Below are 13,517 nucleotides of genomic sequence, written 5' to 3'. Positions count from 1 at the left end.
CACTTTTCTGCACTGGAGAAGGAAATGGCAACCCACTCCAGTGTTCTTGCCTGGAGAATCCCAGGGATGGGGTCACACAGAGTTGGACACGACTGAAGTGACTTAGCAGCAGTAGCAGTGTGATCAATCTCATATAGATATTGCTGTGTAATATGTGCCAATATGTACAATTACTTTCACCAATAAATCATAAATTTAACAACAGTAGAGTGTTTATATATACCTTGTATGGTAGTTCCATAAAGATTTAAAATAAATTGTATATTCAGTTGATGACTTTTATCATTAAGCCTAATAAAGTAGTATTAGCTTTCAGTAAGTTCTTATAGATTATTGTGTTTTTAACAATTGTTTTCAGTAGCTGAGTTGTGTCAGTTCTTTGCATCAGTTGGCCAAAGTGTTGGAGCTTCAGATTCAGCATCAGTCCTTCTAATGAATATTCAGGACTGATTTCCTTTAGGATGGACTGGTTAGATCTCCTTGCAGTCCAAGGGACTCTCAAGGGTCTTCTCCAACACCACAGTTCAAAAGCATCAATTCTTCGGCACTCAGCTTTCCTTATGGTCCAATTCTCATATCCATACATGACCACTGGAAAAACCATAGCTTTGACTAGATGGACCTGGATCAGCAAAGTAATGTCTCTGCTTTTTAATATGCTGTCTAAGTTGGTCATAGCTTTTCTTCCAAGGAGTAAGCGTCTTTTAATTTCATGGCTGCAGTGATTTTGGAGCCCAAGAAAATAAAGCTTGTCACTGTTTCCAATGTCACCCCATCTATTTGCCATGAAGTAATGGGACCAGATGCCACGATATTAGTTTTTTGAATGCTGAGTTTTAAGCCAGCTTTTTTTCTTCCCCCCCTCTGAGGCATTTTATTTGTATGTATTACATCCCTAGAAAAAGAACCCAAGGATTCTCCCTCCTGTATGTTTTCGTCTTGCTTCTTCACTGTCCATGATGCCAGCTGAGGTTGTCAGTACAATGAAACCAAACTGACAGGATGGGAGCAGGTTATTCTGCCATTTTTCTAGATCTTTGAATTGCACATCGAATTTGGGGCTGATCACTCCACACTTATTTAGCCTGCCTGTGAGGTTCACAACAACATTCCTAGCTCTGTGATCATCAATGATTTCAAATTCACTAGTATAACCATGCTTCATCATCACAGTTAGAAACCTGATGATGACTTTGGAGCACGGCCTAATAAGGACCTGGCATTTGCCTCTCTTTTCGGCATTCTTGATACTCTTGAGAGCATCAGCCAGGACATTCATGTGCACCATTCAGCACAGAAAGATGGCAGAAAGAGCTAAGCCAGCTTTTTCACTCTCCTTTTTCACTTTCATCAAGAGACTCTTCAGTTCCTCTTTGCTTTCTGCCATAAGGGTGGTGTTATCTGCATATCTGAGGTTATTGATATTTCCCCCGGCAATCTTGATTTCAGCCTGACCTTCATCCAGCCCGGCATTTTGCATGATGTATTCTGCATGTAAGTTAAATAAGCAGGGTGACAATATACAGCCTTGACATACTCCTTTCCCAATTTGGAACCAGTCTGTTGTTCCATGTCCAGTTCTAACTGTTGCTTCTTGACCTCCAGATTTCTCTGGAGGCAGGTAAGGTGGTCTGGTACTCCCCCTCTTTAAGAATTTTCCAATATACTACTGGAGAAGAGTGGAGAAATAACTCCAGAGAGAATGAAGAGATGGAGCCAGAGTGAAAACAACACTGACTCTTTGTGACCCCATGGACTGTACAGTTCATGGAATTCTCCAGGCCAGAATACTGGAGTGGGTAGCTGTTCCCTTCTCCAGGGGATCTTCCCAACCCAAGGACTGAACCCAGGTCTCCTGCACTGCAGGCGGATTCTTTACCAGTTGAGACATCAGGGAAGCCCAAGAATACTGGAGTGGGTAGCCTGTTCCTTCTCCAACAGATCTTTCTGACCCAGGAATTAAACCGGCATCTCCTGCATTGCAGACAGATTCTTTACCAACTGAGCTACTACGGATGCCCAGTGTAATATTATGCAGCCATAAAGAGACAGAATGCTACATGATGAATCTTGAAAACATTAAGAGAAAGAAACCAGACACAAAAGGTCACATATTGTGTTATTCCATTTATATGAAATATCCAGAACAAGCAAATCCACAGAGACAAAGAGCAGATTAGAGGGGATGGAGAAAACACGTTAATGGGTACCAGGTAGTCTTCCAGGGTGATGAAAAAGTAAAGTGATATAATTCTCCAAGCCAGGCTTCAGCAATACGTGAACCAAGAACTTCCAGATGCTCAAGGTGGTTTTAGAAAAGGCAGAGGAACCAGAGGTCAAATTGCCAACATCTGCTGAATCATTGAAAGAGTAAGAGAGTTCCAGAAAAACATCTTTTTCTGCTTTATTGACTATGCCAAAGCCTTTGACTGTGTGGATCACAATAAACTGTGGAAAATTCTGAAGGAGATAGGAATACCAGATCACCTGACCTGCCTCTTGAGAAACCTGTATGCAGGTCAGGAAGCAACACTTAGAACTGGACATGGAACAACAGACTGGTTCCAAACAGGAAAAGGAGTACGTCAAGGCAGTATATTGTCACCCTGCTTATTTAACTTATATGCAGAGTACATCATGAGAAACGCTGGGCTGGAGGAAGCACAAGCTGGAATCAAGATTGCTGGGAGAAATATCAACAGCTTCAGATATGCAGATGATACCACCATTACGGCAGAAAGTGAAGAAGAACTAAAGAGCCTCTTGATGAAAGTGAAAGAGGAGAGTGAAAAAGCTGGCTTAGAATTTCAACATTCAGAAAACTAAGATCATGGCATCCAGTCCCATCACTTCATGGCAAATAGATGGGGAAATGGTGGAAACAGTGAGAGACTTTATTTTTTGGGGCTCCAGAATCACTGCAGATGGTGATTGAAGCCATGAAATTAAAAGACACGTCCTCCTTGGAAAGAAAGTTATGACCAACCTAGACAGCATATTAAAAAGCAGAGATATTACTTTGTCAACAAAGGTCCGCCTAGTCAAGGCTATGGTTTTTCCAGTAGTCATGTATGGATGTGAGAGTTGGACTATAAGAAAGCTGAGCACAGAAGAATTGATGCTTTTGAAGTGTGGTGTTGGAGAAGACCATTGACAGCCCCTTGGACTACAAGGAGATCCAAGCAGTCCATCCTAAAGGAGATCAGTCCTGGGTATTCATTGGTAGGACTGATTTGAAGCTGAAACTCCAATATTTTGACCACTTGACGCAAAGAGCTGACTCACTGGAAAAGACCCTGATGCTGGGAAAGACTGAGGGCAGGAGAAGGGGATGATAGAGGATGAGATGGTTGGTTGGCATCGCCAACTCAATGGACATGGGTTTGGGTGGACTCCAGGAGTTGGTGATGGACAGAGAGGCCTGGCATGCTGTGGTTCATGGGGTCGCAAAGAGTCGGACATGACTGAGCTACTGAACTGAACAGTATCTATACACTGTGGAGGCATCAAATGCCACTAAACTGCACACTTGAAAATGGTTACTTATATTGTGTGAATTTCATGCCAATTTTTTAAAAGGGAAAGCATCTATGTTTTTAAAAATTAGGACTTAAAATAGTATATAAATATATGTCATACGTTATGTGAGGAAAAGGAAGAGAGAAGATGGAAAGTAAAATAAGATCATTAACTACTGTAATAACTGTGAGATTCAAAGGATACCATTTAAACTGAAAAGCCACAAAGTAAACGGTTAAGTTAAAAAAAGATGACTGTGGTCATGGTAAAAGGTATAAACATAAAAATAACCACAAGAACAAAAAAACACAAAACAGTCCTTTCCACATACCAGAAGAAATCTTGAAAGAATAACAATTACATGGGAACAAGCTCTCAGGAAATATAATACAGCAGTAATTAAAACAGAATATAATCATACAACAGTATGGAAACAAAACATTTCAGTTACATCAATAAATGGAAATGGGCTTAATTCATTTATTGAAAGAAAAAGATTTTCAATTGGCTTTTAATAAAATCTAAATCTATGCTATGTACGAGAGACATCTAAAACACAGAGAATTAGAAATACTGAAAATAAAAGAATAAGCAAAGACAAAACAGGTAAATAGAAACAATTTTTAAAAAAGCAATCCTGATATCAGACAAAGTAGAATTAGGTGAAAATGATTAAATGAAAGACAGTAGTTTTTGTTATACATTGATATGAATTAGCCATGGATTTACATGTACTCCCCATCCCAGTCCCCCCTCCCACCTCCCTCTCCACCCGATCCCTCTGAGTCTTCCCAGTGCACCAGGCCCGAGCACTTGTCTCATGCACCCAACCTAGGCTGGTGATCTGTTTCACCCTAGATAATAACATGTTTCAATGCTGTTCTCCTGAAACATCCCACCCTCGCCTTCTCCCAGAGTCCACAAGTCTGTTCCATACATCTGAGTCTCTTTTTCTGTTTTGCATATAGGGTTATCGTTACCATCTTTCTAAAGTCCATATATATGTGTTAGTATACTGTAATGGTCTTTATCTTTCTGGCTTACTTCGCTCTGTATAATGGGCTCCAGTTTCATCCATCTCATTAGAACTGATTCAAATGAATTCTTTTTAATGGCTGAGTAATATTCCATGGTGTATATGTACCACAGCTAATGAAGGATATTTTATGGTGCTAAAAGTCAAAATTAAAAAGAAGACATAACAGGTCTCTATATCTACCCAGCAAAAAAGACAAAAACCACCTATATAAAGCAGAAATACAAGGAGATAAAAATAAGAAATTGATAGAAACCACTACAAGTAGAAAGCTTTAATAGCACTCTTAGTAAAAGACAGGTGAAGTGAACAAAAAACAAGAATGGATATAGAAAAATCTAATAATATTGTCCATAAAATCTTATGGAGGTATCAATATAAATAAAACACCACACTCTAATAATAAAGAATATATCTTCTTTTCAAGTGCTCATGACATGTTCACAAAACATGATCAGAAAACAGCAGCAAATCCCATAAAGTACAGAGCAATATTAAAACAACATGTTCTGATAAAGCAAGAAACAAAAAGTCCCTCTGACCTAAAAATGAAGAAGTCTTCTGTTATAAAACTCTTTAGTGAAAGATGAAATAAAAACAGAAATTACAGGATTTCTCAGAGGGATAGGGCGGAGAGGGAGGTGGGAGGGGAGACCGGGATGGGGAATACATGTAAATCCATGGCTAATTCATTTCAATGTATGACAAAAACCATTGCAATGTTGTAAAGTAATTAGCCTCCAACTAATAAAAATAAATGGAAAAAAAAAATTAAAAAAAATTAAGAATTAAAAAAAAAAGAAAGAAAAACTAGTAAAGTAGAGAACAGAAATTAGTTATTGAAATTATAAATTAAAATCCCAGCTCCTTGGGGGAAAAAATCAACAAAATGAACAAGGTAAGAGAAAACTCCACTTACAAGAGCCAAAAAAAAAAAAAAAAAAAAGGCAAATATTCAGAATAAACTTCAGACATGTATGAAGAAATCCATAAAACACTAGGGAAAGAACAAAAGTGCTTGTTCAAAGATACACCTCATTCTTAGGATATCTCAACATCACCAAGATTTTAGTGCTCCCTAAATAACATAATTTAATGCAACCCAAATAAAAGTACCAAGCTGTTTTTCTCAAGCTAGATAAGTTGATATTAAAGTTCATATGGGAAAATAGACACAAAAGAATAGCTAAGAAAATACTGAAAAAATAAAGCTTATGAAGAAAAATTACTACCAGATATAAAACTTGAAGTCTTTAAAAGTAAAGCAGTATAGTACCAGCACATAAGTACACAGAAAGACCAATGGAATAAAACAGCAAATAAAGAAACTGACTCAATTTGGAAGTATATGATAAAGGTGATACTTCAAATCACAAGGACAAAGATGGACTTTTTAATAAATGGTGTTGGGACGACTGAAAAAAAGATAAAATTAGATTTCTCTTCCTGCCATATACAAAAATACGACTTCAAATAGATCAGGGATCTAAATGTAAAAGAATGAAATTATATAAGCACTAGAAGAAAACATAAGTGGGTTTCTCTATAACTTGGCTGTAAGGGAGAAGCCATAACTCAAAACTCAAATTAATAAAAGAAAATATTGTTAGATTTGACTACATAAAAATGAAAAAAATTTTGCTTGGCCTCAAACACCATAAAATCCAAAGACAAATGACACATAAAAATCAATTTAACTTTCTCTATTCTTCATTTTTCTCCTAAGTGCCTAGTACATAGTAAGCACTTAATAATGATAAATGAAATTATCATTATCACCCAGCTTAGATTCCTTAGTCCATTATTTTAATTACTCTTTTGTCAATATCCCAAAACCTGTTACTCAACTATCTTTATTTGATAACTACCCGGCAAAACCTTGATCCTAGAACTATTCATCATCTCCATACCTGATTGACAGACACTGATGAAACACAATTATGCTGACTGGTATAACTGAAAATTTGGGTTCACCAAATCCATTTGTGCTCACAACACTGTCAGGCATTCTTTCTTGTTTATTTATTTATTTATGCTTGCACTGGGTCTTTGTTGATGCGCACGGCCTTTCTCTAGTTCCGGGGAGTCCAACATGTTAAAGACTGAATTCAACATCTTTCCCACCCTACACTGCCCTCAACCATCCAAATACTTTCCCTCCCTTCTCCAGCCCCCTTACAATGGTACCATCATAAGGTCAGAAACCTGGCAGTCACCCTTGTCTCCAACTGTTGCCCTACCACCAACCCTCCCAACAGATAATCAATCATCAACTCATGCTCACTACTTGTAGCATGTGTAGAATCCAACCAGTTTTTCATGGGTTCCTTGAACCTAGGTAAATATTATTTTCTAGCAACTTATAGTTTTTCAAAACCCACCTTCCTGCCTCTACTCTTACCCTAATTCTTTCTGCAAACTGAAGTTAACTTTCTAATTGGCTTAAGACTCTTACAAGGCCATCTCTGATCTGACCTTAGCCAAATTCTTCAACTTTACTAAATTTCTTTCTGTCTCAAAAACATCACTGTCTCCAAACACTATTTTCTCTTTACTGAGATACTTTCCTTACACCTCTTAATCTGATTAACTCTTATTGAAACTTTAGGTCTCAAACACAACATCACTTACTCTAGGCTCTATCTTATTTCCCAGAAGAGTTAAGAACCTGCTGTCATTTGTTTCCTACCCTATATTGCCCTTGGCCCCAAGGAATTTACAATGTAATATAAACAAACACATAAAAGAAAGGAGTCTTTTTTTTTTTCTACATGGGAGTCAGAGAGAAGGTGACATCTGAATAATTTTAAAGAATGAAGAAAGGTCTAGCTGAATGATAAGGATACTACTCCCACTCTTCCCTCGAAAATACAAATACAGGGAGGGTGCTGTCCAAACAAATATATGAACGTGTACATGTGCAAGGCATGAGGAAGGTTTGAAGGAGTGAGGTCAGAGACAAGTAATTCTGTATTATAGTGGCATCAAGTACAAGAATATAAGAGACAGCATTCAGAATTTCTCAAAGGTGGGCTGCAGACCATCTGCTTCAGAATCACCAGGCATCAGATTTAATCAGTCAGGACCTCTGGAATTGGGGGCCCAGTAATATGCAACTGTGGGTAATAACCCAAGAGATCTTATGCACATCAAAATTTAAGAATTATATGTAATAACTTTTTTAATAGCGAGAAACTGACCAGCAGCACCAGATAATGGAAGTATTTGTACAACCTAGCAACAAAGAATAACAATAATGCCAGACTGAGAATCACAAGGCTGTATACTGTCACCCTGCTTATTTAACTTATATGCAGAGTACATCATGAGAAATGCTGGGCTGGATGAAGCACAAGCTGGCATCAAGATTGCCGGGAGAAATATCAATAACCTTAGATATGCAGATGACACCTCCCTTACAGCAGAAAGTGAAGAAGAACTAAAGAGCCTCTTAATGAAAGTGAAAGAGGAGAGTGAAAAAGCTGGCTTTTTCTGCTCAATATTCAGAAAACTAAGATCATGGCAACTGGTCCCATCACTTCATGGCAAACAGATGGGGAAACAGTGGCAACAGTGGCAGACTTTATTTTGGGGGGGCTCCAAAATCACTACAGATGGTGACTGCAGCCATGAAATTAAAAGACACTTACTCCTTGGAAGGAAAGTTATGACCAACCTAGAGAGCATATTAAAAAGCAGAGACACTACTTTGCCAACAAAGGTCCATCCTGTCAAAGCTATAGTTTTTCCAGTAGTCATGTATGGATGTGAGAGTTGGACTATAAAGAAAGCTGAGTGCCAAAGAATTGATGCTTTTGAACTGTGGTGTTGGAGAAGACTCTTGAGAGTCCCTTGGACTGCAAGGAGATCCAACCAGTCCTTCCTAAAGGAGATCAGTCCTGAGTGTTCATTGGAAGCACTGATGTTGAAGCTTAAACTCCAGTACTTCGGCCACCTGATACAAAGAACTGACTCATTTGAAAAGACCCTGATGCTTGGAAAGATTGAAGATGGGAGGAGAAGGGGACGACAGAGGATGAGATGGTTGGATGCTATCATTGACTCAATGAACATGAGTTTGGGTAAACTCTGGGAGGTGGTGGTGGACAGGGAGGCCTGGCTTGCTGCAGTCCCTGGGGTCACAAACAGTCGGACACGACTGAGTGACTGAACTGAACTGACAGTCACCAAGATTCCTCCAGGATTAGAAGTAGAAATCAGGGTTTGTTCATTCTAAATAGAAGGTGTATCTTTGAAGCTTTCAGACAATACAGTGGAAATGGAAATGCTTGTATTCAGATATTACATGGCAAAGGGTATGTGCATGCATGCATGTGTATATGCTCAATTGTGTCCAACTCTTTGTGGACTGTAGCCTGCCAGGCTCCGTTATCTACAGAATTTTTCAGGCAAGAATACTGGAGTGGGTTCCCATTTCCTCTTCCAGGGGATCTTCTCGACCCAGGGATTGAATTTGTGTCAATCTTGAGTCTTTTGGATTGGCAGGCAGATTCTTTACCAACTGTGCCACCTTGGAAGCCTGGGAACAGGTGATATTCTGCTAAATATAGCATATAGGGACTTGGGTTGCCTTAAATTTAAATTAGAGAACAAGAGATTGCATTTCACTTTGAGTTTTACGAAGTAGATCACATCACCTGTAATAACATATGTAAAGATTTAGCAGAGTCTGGCTCACTGCAATTAATCAATAAATATGGTTGTTATTATTTTAGAGAAAGAAAGAAACAAAGGTGGTTATAACATTTACAGTCTGATCATTCTCTCGAATGATCACAACAGGGAAATTAGGAGAAATATCTGAGTTTGTGGGAAATAACTGGCTACACACACACATTGAGTTTGGGGTGGAAGAGAGGCATCCAAACAGAGACGCTCATTTGCTTAAGATGCAACTTCCTATCATTTCTGCTGGTTGAAATCGTGTCATTCCTCTACCTCATTTTACCTTCCACTTTCCTTTCTGCCCTACACCCTTTGCAATTATTCTTCCCCTCTTTAGTTCTGTAGTACATTTATATTTCTGCTATTACTCTTACTACATCCTATTTTATATCATAATTATTTTCTACATATATGTCTTGTCGACTAGATGGCGAGTTCCTTGAGAATAGGAAGAGATTAAAGTCAGGTAGATGGTTTTTGTTTTTCCCAAAGGATATTAATGGTGGTTCAGTTCAGTTCAGTTCAGTCGCTCACTCGTGTCCAACGCTTTGCGACCCCATGGATTGCAGCATGCCAGTCCTCCCTGTCCATTACCAACTCCCCGAGTTTACCTAAACTCATGTCCACTGAGTCAGTGATGCCATCCAACCAACTTACCCCTGTTGTCCCCTTCTCCTCCCACCTTCAATCCTTCCCAGCATCAGGGTCTTTTCAAACGAGTTAGTTCTTCGCATCAGTTGGCCAAAGTACTGGAGTTTCAGCTTCAGCATCAGTCTTTCCAATGAATATTCAGGACCAATTTCCTTTATGATGGACTGGTTGGATCTCCATGCAGTCCAAGAAACTCTCAGGAGTCTTCTCCAACACCACAGTTCAGAAGAATCAACTCTTTGACGCTCAGCTTTCTTTATAGTCCAACTCTCACATTCATACATGACTGGAAAAACCACAGCTTTGACTGGACAGACCTTTGTTGGCAAAGTAATGTCTCTGCTTTTTAATATGCTGTCTAGGTTGGTCATAACTTTTCTTCCAAGGAGCAAGCACCTTTTAATTTCATGGCTGCAGTCACCATCTGCAGTGATTTTGGAGCCCCTCAAAATAAAGTCTGTCACTGTTTCCCACTGTTTCCCCATCTATTTGCCATGAAGTGATAGAACCAGATGCCATGATTTTAGTTTTCTGAATGTTGAGTTTTAAGCCAGCTTTTTCACACTCCTCTTTCACTTTTATCAAGCAGTTCCTTAGTTCTTCTTCGCTTTCTGCCATGAGTGTGGTGTCAGCTGCATAGCTAAGGTTATTGATATTTCTCCCAGAAATTTTGATTCCAGCTTGTGTACAGCCTTGACGTACTCCTTTTCTGATCTGGAACCAGTCTGCTGTTCCATGTCGAGTTCTAACTGTTGCTTCTTGACCCATGTACAGATTTTTCAGGAAGCAGGTTAGGTGGTCTGGTATTACCATCTCTTTCAAAATTTTCCATGGTTTGTTTTGATCGGCAGAGTCAAAGGCTTTGGCATAGTCAATAAAGCAGAAGTAGATGTTTTTCTGGAACTGTCTTGCTTTTTTGATGATCCAGCGGATGTTGGCAATTTGTTCTCTGGTTCCTCTGCCTTTTCTAAATCCAGCTGGAATATCTGGAAGTTCATGGTTCACGTACTATTGAAGCCTGGCTTGGAGAATTTTGAACATTACTTTGCTAGCATGTGAGATGAGTGCAATTGTGTAGGAGTTTAAGCATTCTTTGGCATTGCCTTTCTTTGGGATTGGAATGAAAACTGACCTTTTCCAGTCCTCTGGCCACTGCTGAGTTTTCCAAATCTGCTGGCATATTGAGTGCAGCACTTTCACAGCATCATCTTTCAGGATTTGAAATAGCTCAACTGGAATTCCATCACCTCCACTAGCTTTGTTTGTAGTGATGTTTCCTAAGGCCCACTTGACTTCGCATTCCAGGATGTCTGGCTTTAGGTGAGTGATCACGCCATCACGGTTATCTGGGTCATGAAGATCTTTTTTGTATAGTTCTTCTGTGTATTCTTGCCACCTCTTCTTAATAGCTTCTGCTTCTGTTAGGTCTATGCAATTTCTGTCCTTTATTGTGCCCAACTTTGCATGAAAATTTCTCTTGGTATCTCTAATTTTCTTGAAGAGATCACTAGTCTTTCCCATTTTATTGTTTTCCTCTATTTCTTTGCACTGATCACTGAGGAAGGCTTTCTTATCTCTCCTCACTATTCTTTGGAACTCTGCATTCAAATGGGTCTATCTTTCCTTTTCTCCTTTGTCTTTAGCTTCTCTTCTTTTTTCAGCTACTTGTAAGGCCTCCTCAGACAACCATTCTGCCTTTTGCATTTTTACTGGTGGTTAGTATTTTACAAATCTGTCAGTAGCAGAACTTCCCTGGTGATCCAGGGGCTGATTCCAAGCTCCCAATGTAGGGGGCCAAGGTTTGATCCCTAGTCAGGAACTAGATCCCACATACTGCAACTAATGGTTCAAATGTTGCAACTAAAGATCCTTCATGCCACAACTAAGACCCAGTATCACCAAAGAAATAAATATTTTAAAAAATCTATTAGGAGCAATCAAGGAAAACATCCAGCATTCTATGTACTCTAGATAAAACACCTAAACTTCTACATCACTATTCGCAGGATAAACAGAAAGAACCAAGGATTCTGCATGATCCTAGCAAGACTCCTGATCCTCCTATTGCTCAACACTCACAGCTTCAACTAATTGCCTTGAGACCTTCAGGACTAATCGCACAATGCCCTTTATGCCCCACCACTTCAAGAGGTCCAGAGCTCCTAGGTCATTCCTCAATGCCCAGATACTAATCCCTGTCTCTATGGGCAATGAGACAATACTCCACATGCCTCAGCACCACTTACTCCCCTTCTCTGCTTTATTTTTCTGCACAGCACTTGCCACCACCTGGTATTTAACTGTCTGTATTCTGACTCTTAAATAGTTCTGTCTGTACAGAGATTTTTTTTTTTTGTCTGTTTTGTTCACTGCTGTAACTCCAGAACCTAGAGTAGTCCCTGGTTACTGGTAGAGCTCAATGAATATGTGCAGAATAAATGGATACATACGTGTTAATTCAGTCAACAAATATTTGAGCACCTATTAATATATCCCTAGGATACATTAGTGAACAAGAAAGGCATAGTCCCAATCCTGAGGCAGCTTACAGTTTGGGGGAAAGATGACATTAAACAAATATGACATAATTATTCATAATTATGAGAAATGCTGTGAAGCACAGGATATGTAAAAGGGAAAACTAATCTAGCGGGATATGAATGAGGATTCCAAGCTAGAACCTGAAGAAATATATTTAAGCAAAGACTAAAGAAAAGGTAGGAATCAGGTGAGCAAGTCTGGAAGAGGAAACGGCAACCCACTCCAGTATTCTGGCCTGGAGAACCCTGTGGACAGAGGAGCCTGGTGGGCTATGGTCCATAGGGTCGCAAAGAGTTGGACACGACTGAGCACACCACTACCACCAGGTGAGCAAATTAGAGCAAATGAAGATTCTAGATAAAAAGACTGTGCCAAGACCCTAAAAAGAAAATAGCTGCTTGTTTAGCAGCTTTGTTAAGAAAAAATTATATGCAACAAATTACACCTATTTAAAGTATACAATAGGTTATGTTTTGATTTATTAAGTTTGACATAAGTTTTGACAAACATACATGAAACCATCATCACAATTAAGATAATGAACATATCCATCTCCACCTTGGCACATAATAGTCTGTACTTATTTAACTAATATTTATTGGTACCTAACCATGTGTCAGGCCCTGAACAAACATCGGTATATGATCCCAGCCCTTTGGTATTTAAAGATCAATATGTATCTAGCTCAAGGAAGCAAAAGTAAGCCAGTGTAACAATGTCTGGAAAAGTAGGCAGGGCCATACTTTAAAGAATATGTACCTCTGTGGTGGAGATCAGTCCTGGGTGTTCATTGGAAGGACTGATGTTGAAGCTGAAACTCCAATACCTGGGCCACCTGATGCGAAGAGCTGACTCATTGGAAAAGACCCTGATGCTGGGAAAGAGTGAGGGCAGGAGGAGAAGGGGACAACAGAGGATGAAATGGTTGGATGGCATCACCGACTCGATGGACATGGGTCTGGGTGGACGCCGGGAGTTGGTGATGGACAGGGAGGCCTGGCATGCTGTGGTTCATGGGGTTGCAAAGAATCAGACATGACTGAACGACTGAACTGAACTGATGTGGCTAACCATCATAATACAT

General features: G+C 39.4%; 2 protein-coding genes across 2 annotated transcripts in view; both read right to left on the bottom strand.

Moving 5' to 3' along the window:
- ZSWIM5 (zinc finger SWIM-type containing 5) overlaps positions 1–13,517 on the bottom strand; it is a 166,921-nt gene that overhangs the window by 105,344 nt on the left and 48,060 nt on the right. The window lies entirely within an intron of this gene.
- LOC110139512 (small ribosomal subunit protein uS8-like) lies at positions 862–1,288 on the bottom strand. Its single transcript, XM_070467168.1, has one exon. The coding sequence runs from the start codon at positions 1,286–1,288 to the stop codon at positions 896–898; it is 393 nt and encodes a 130-aa protein (XP_070323269.1). The 3' UTR covers positions 862–895.

Source organism: Odocoileus virginianus, chromosome 5, assembly GCF_023699985.2.
Source record: "Odocoileus virginianus isolate 20LAN1187 ecotype Illinois chromosome 5, Ovbor_1.2, whole genome shotgun sequence".
In the NCBI taxonomy this organism is placed as follows: domain Eukaryota; kingdom Metazoa; phylum Chordata; class Mammalia; order Artiodactyla; family Cervidae; genus Odocoileus; species Odocoileus virginianus.
This window is presented reverse-complemented; position numbering and strand designations above follow the sequence as displayed.

Coding starts and splice junctions, on each gene's coding strand:
- LOC110139512 (XM_070467168.1), bottom strand. CDS start 1,288: ATGGTGCACATGAATGTCCTGGCTGATGCTCTCAAGAGTATCAAGAAT.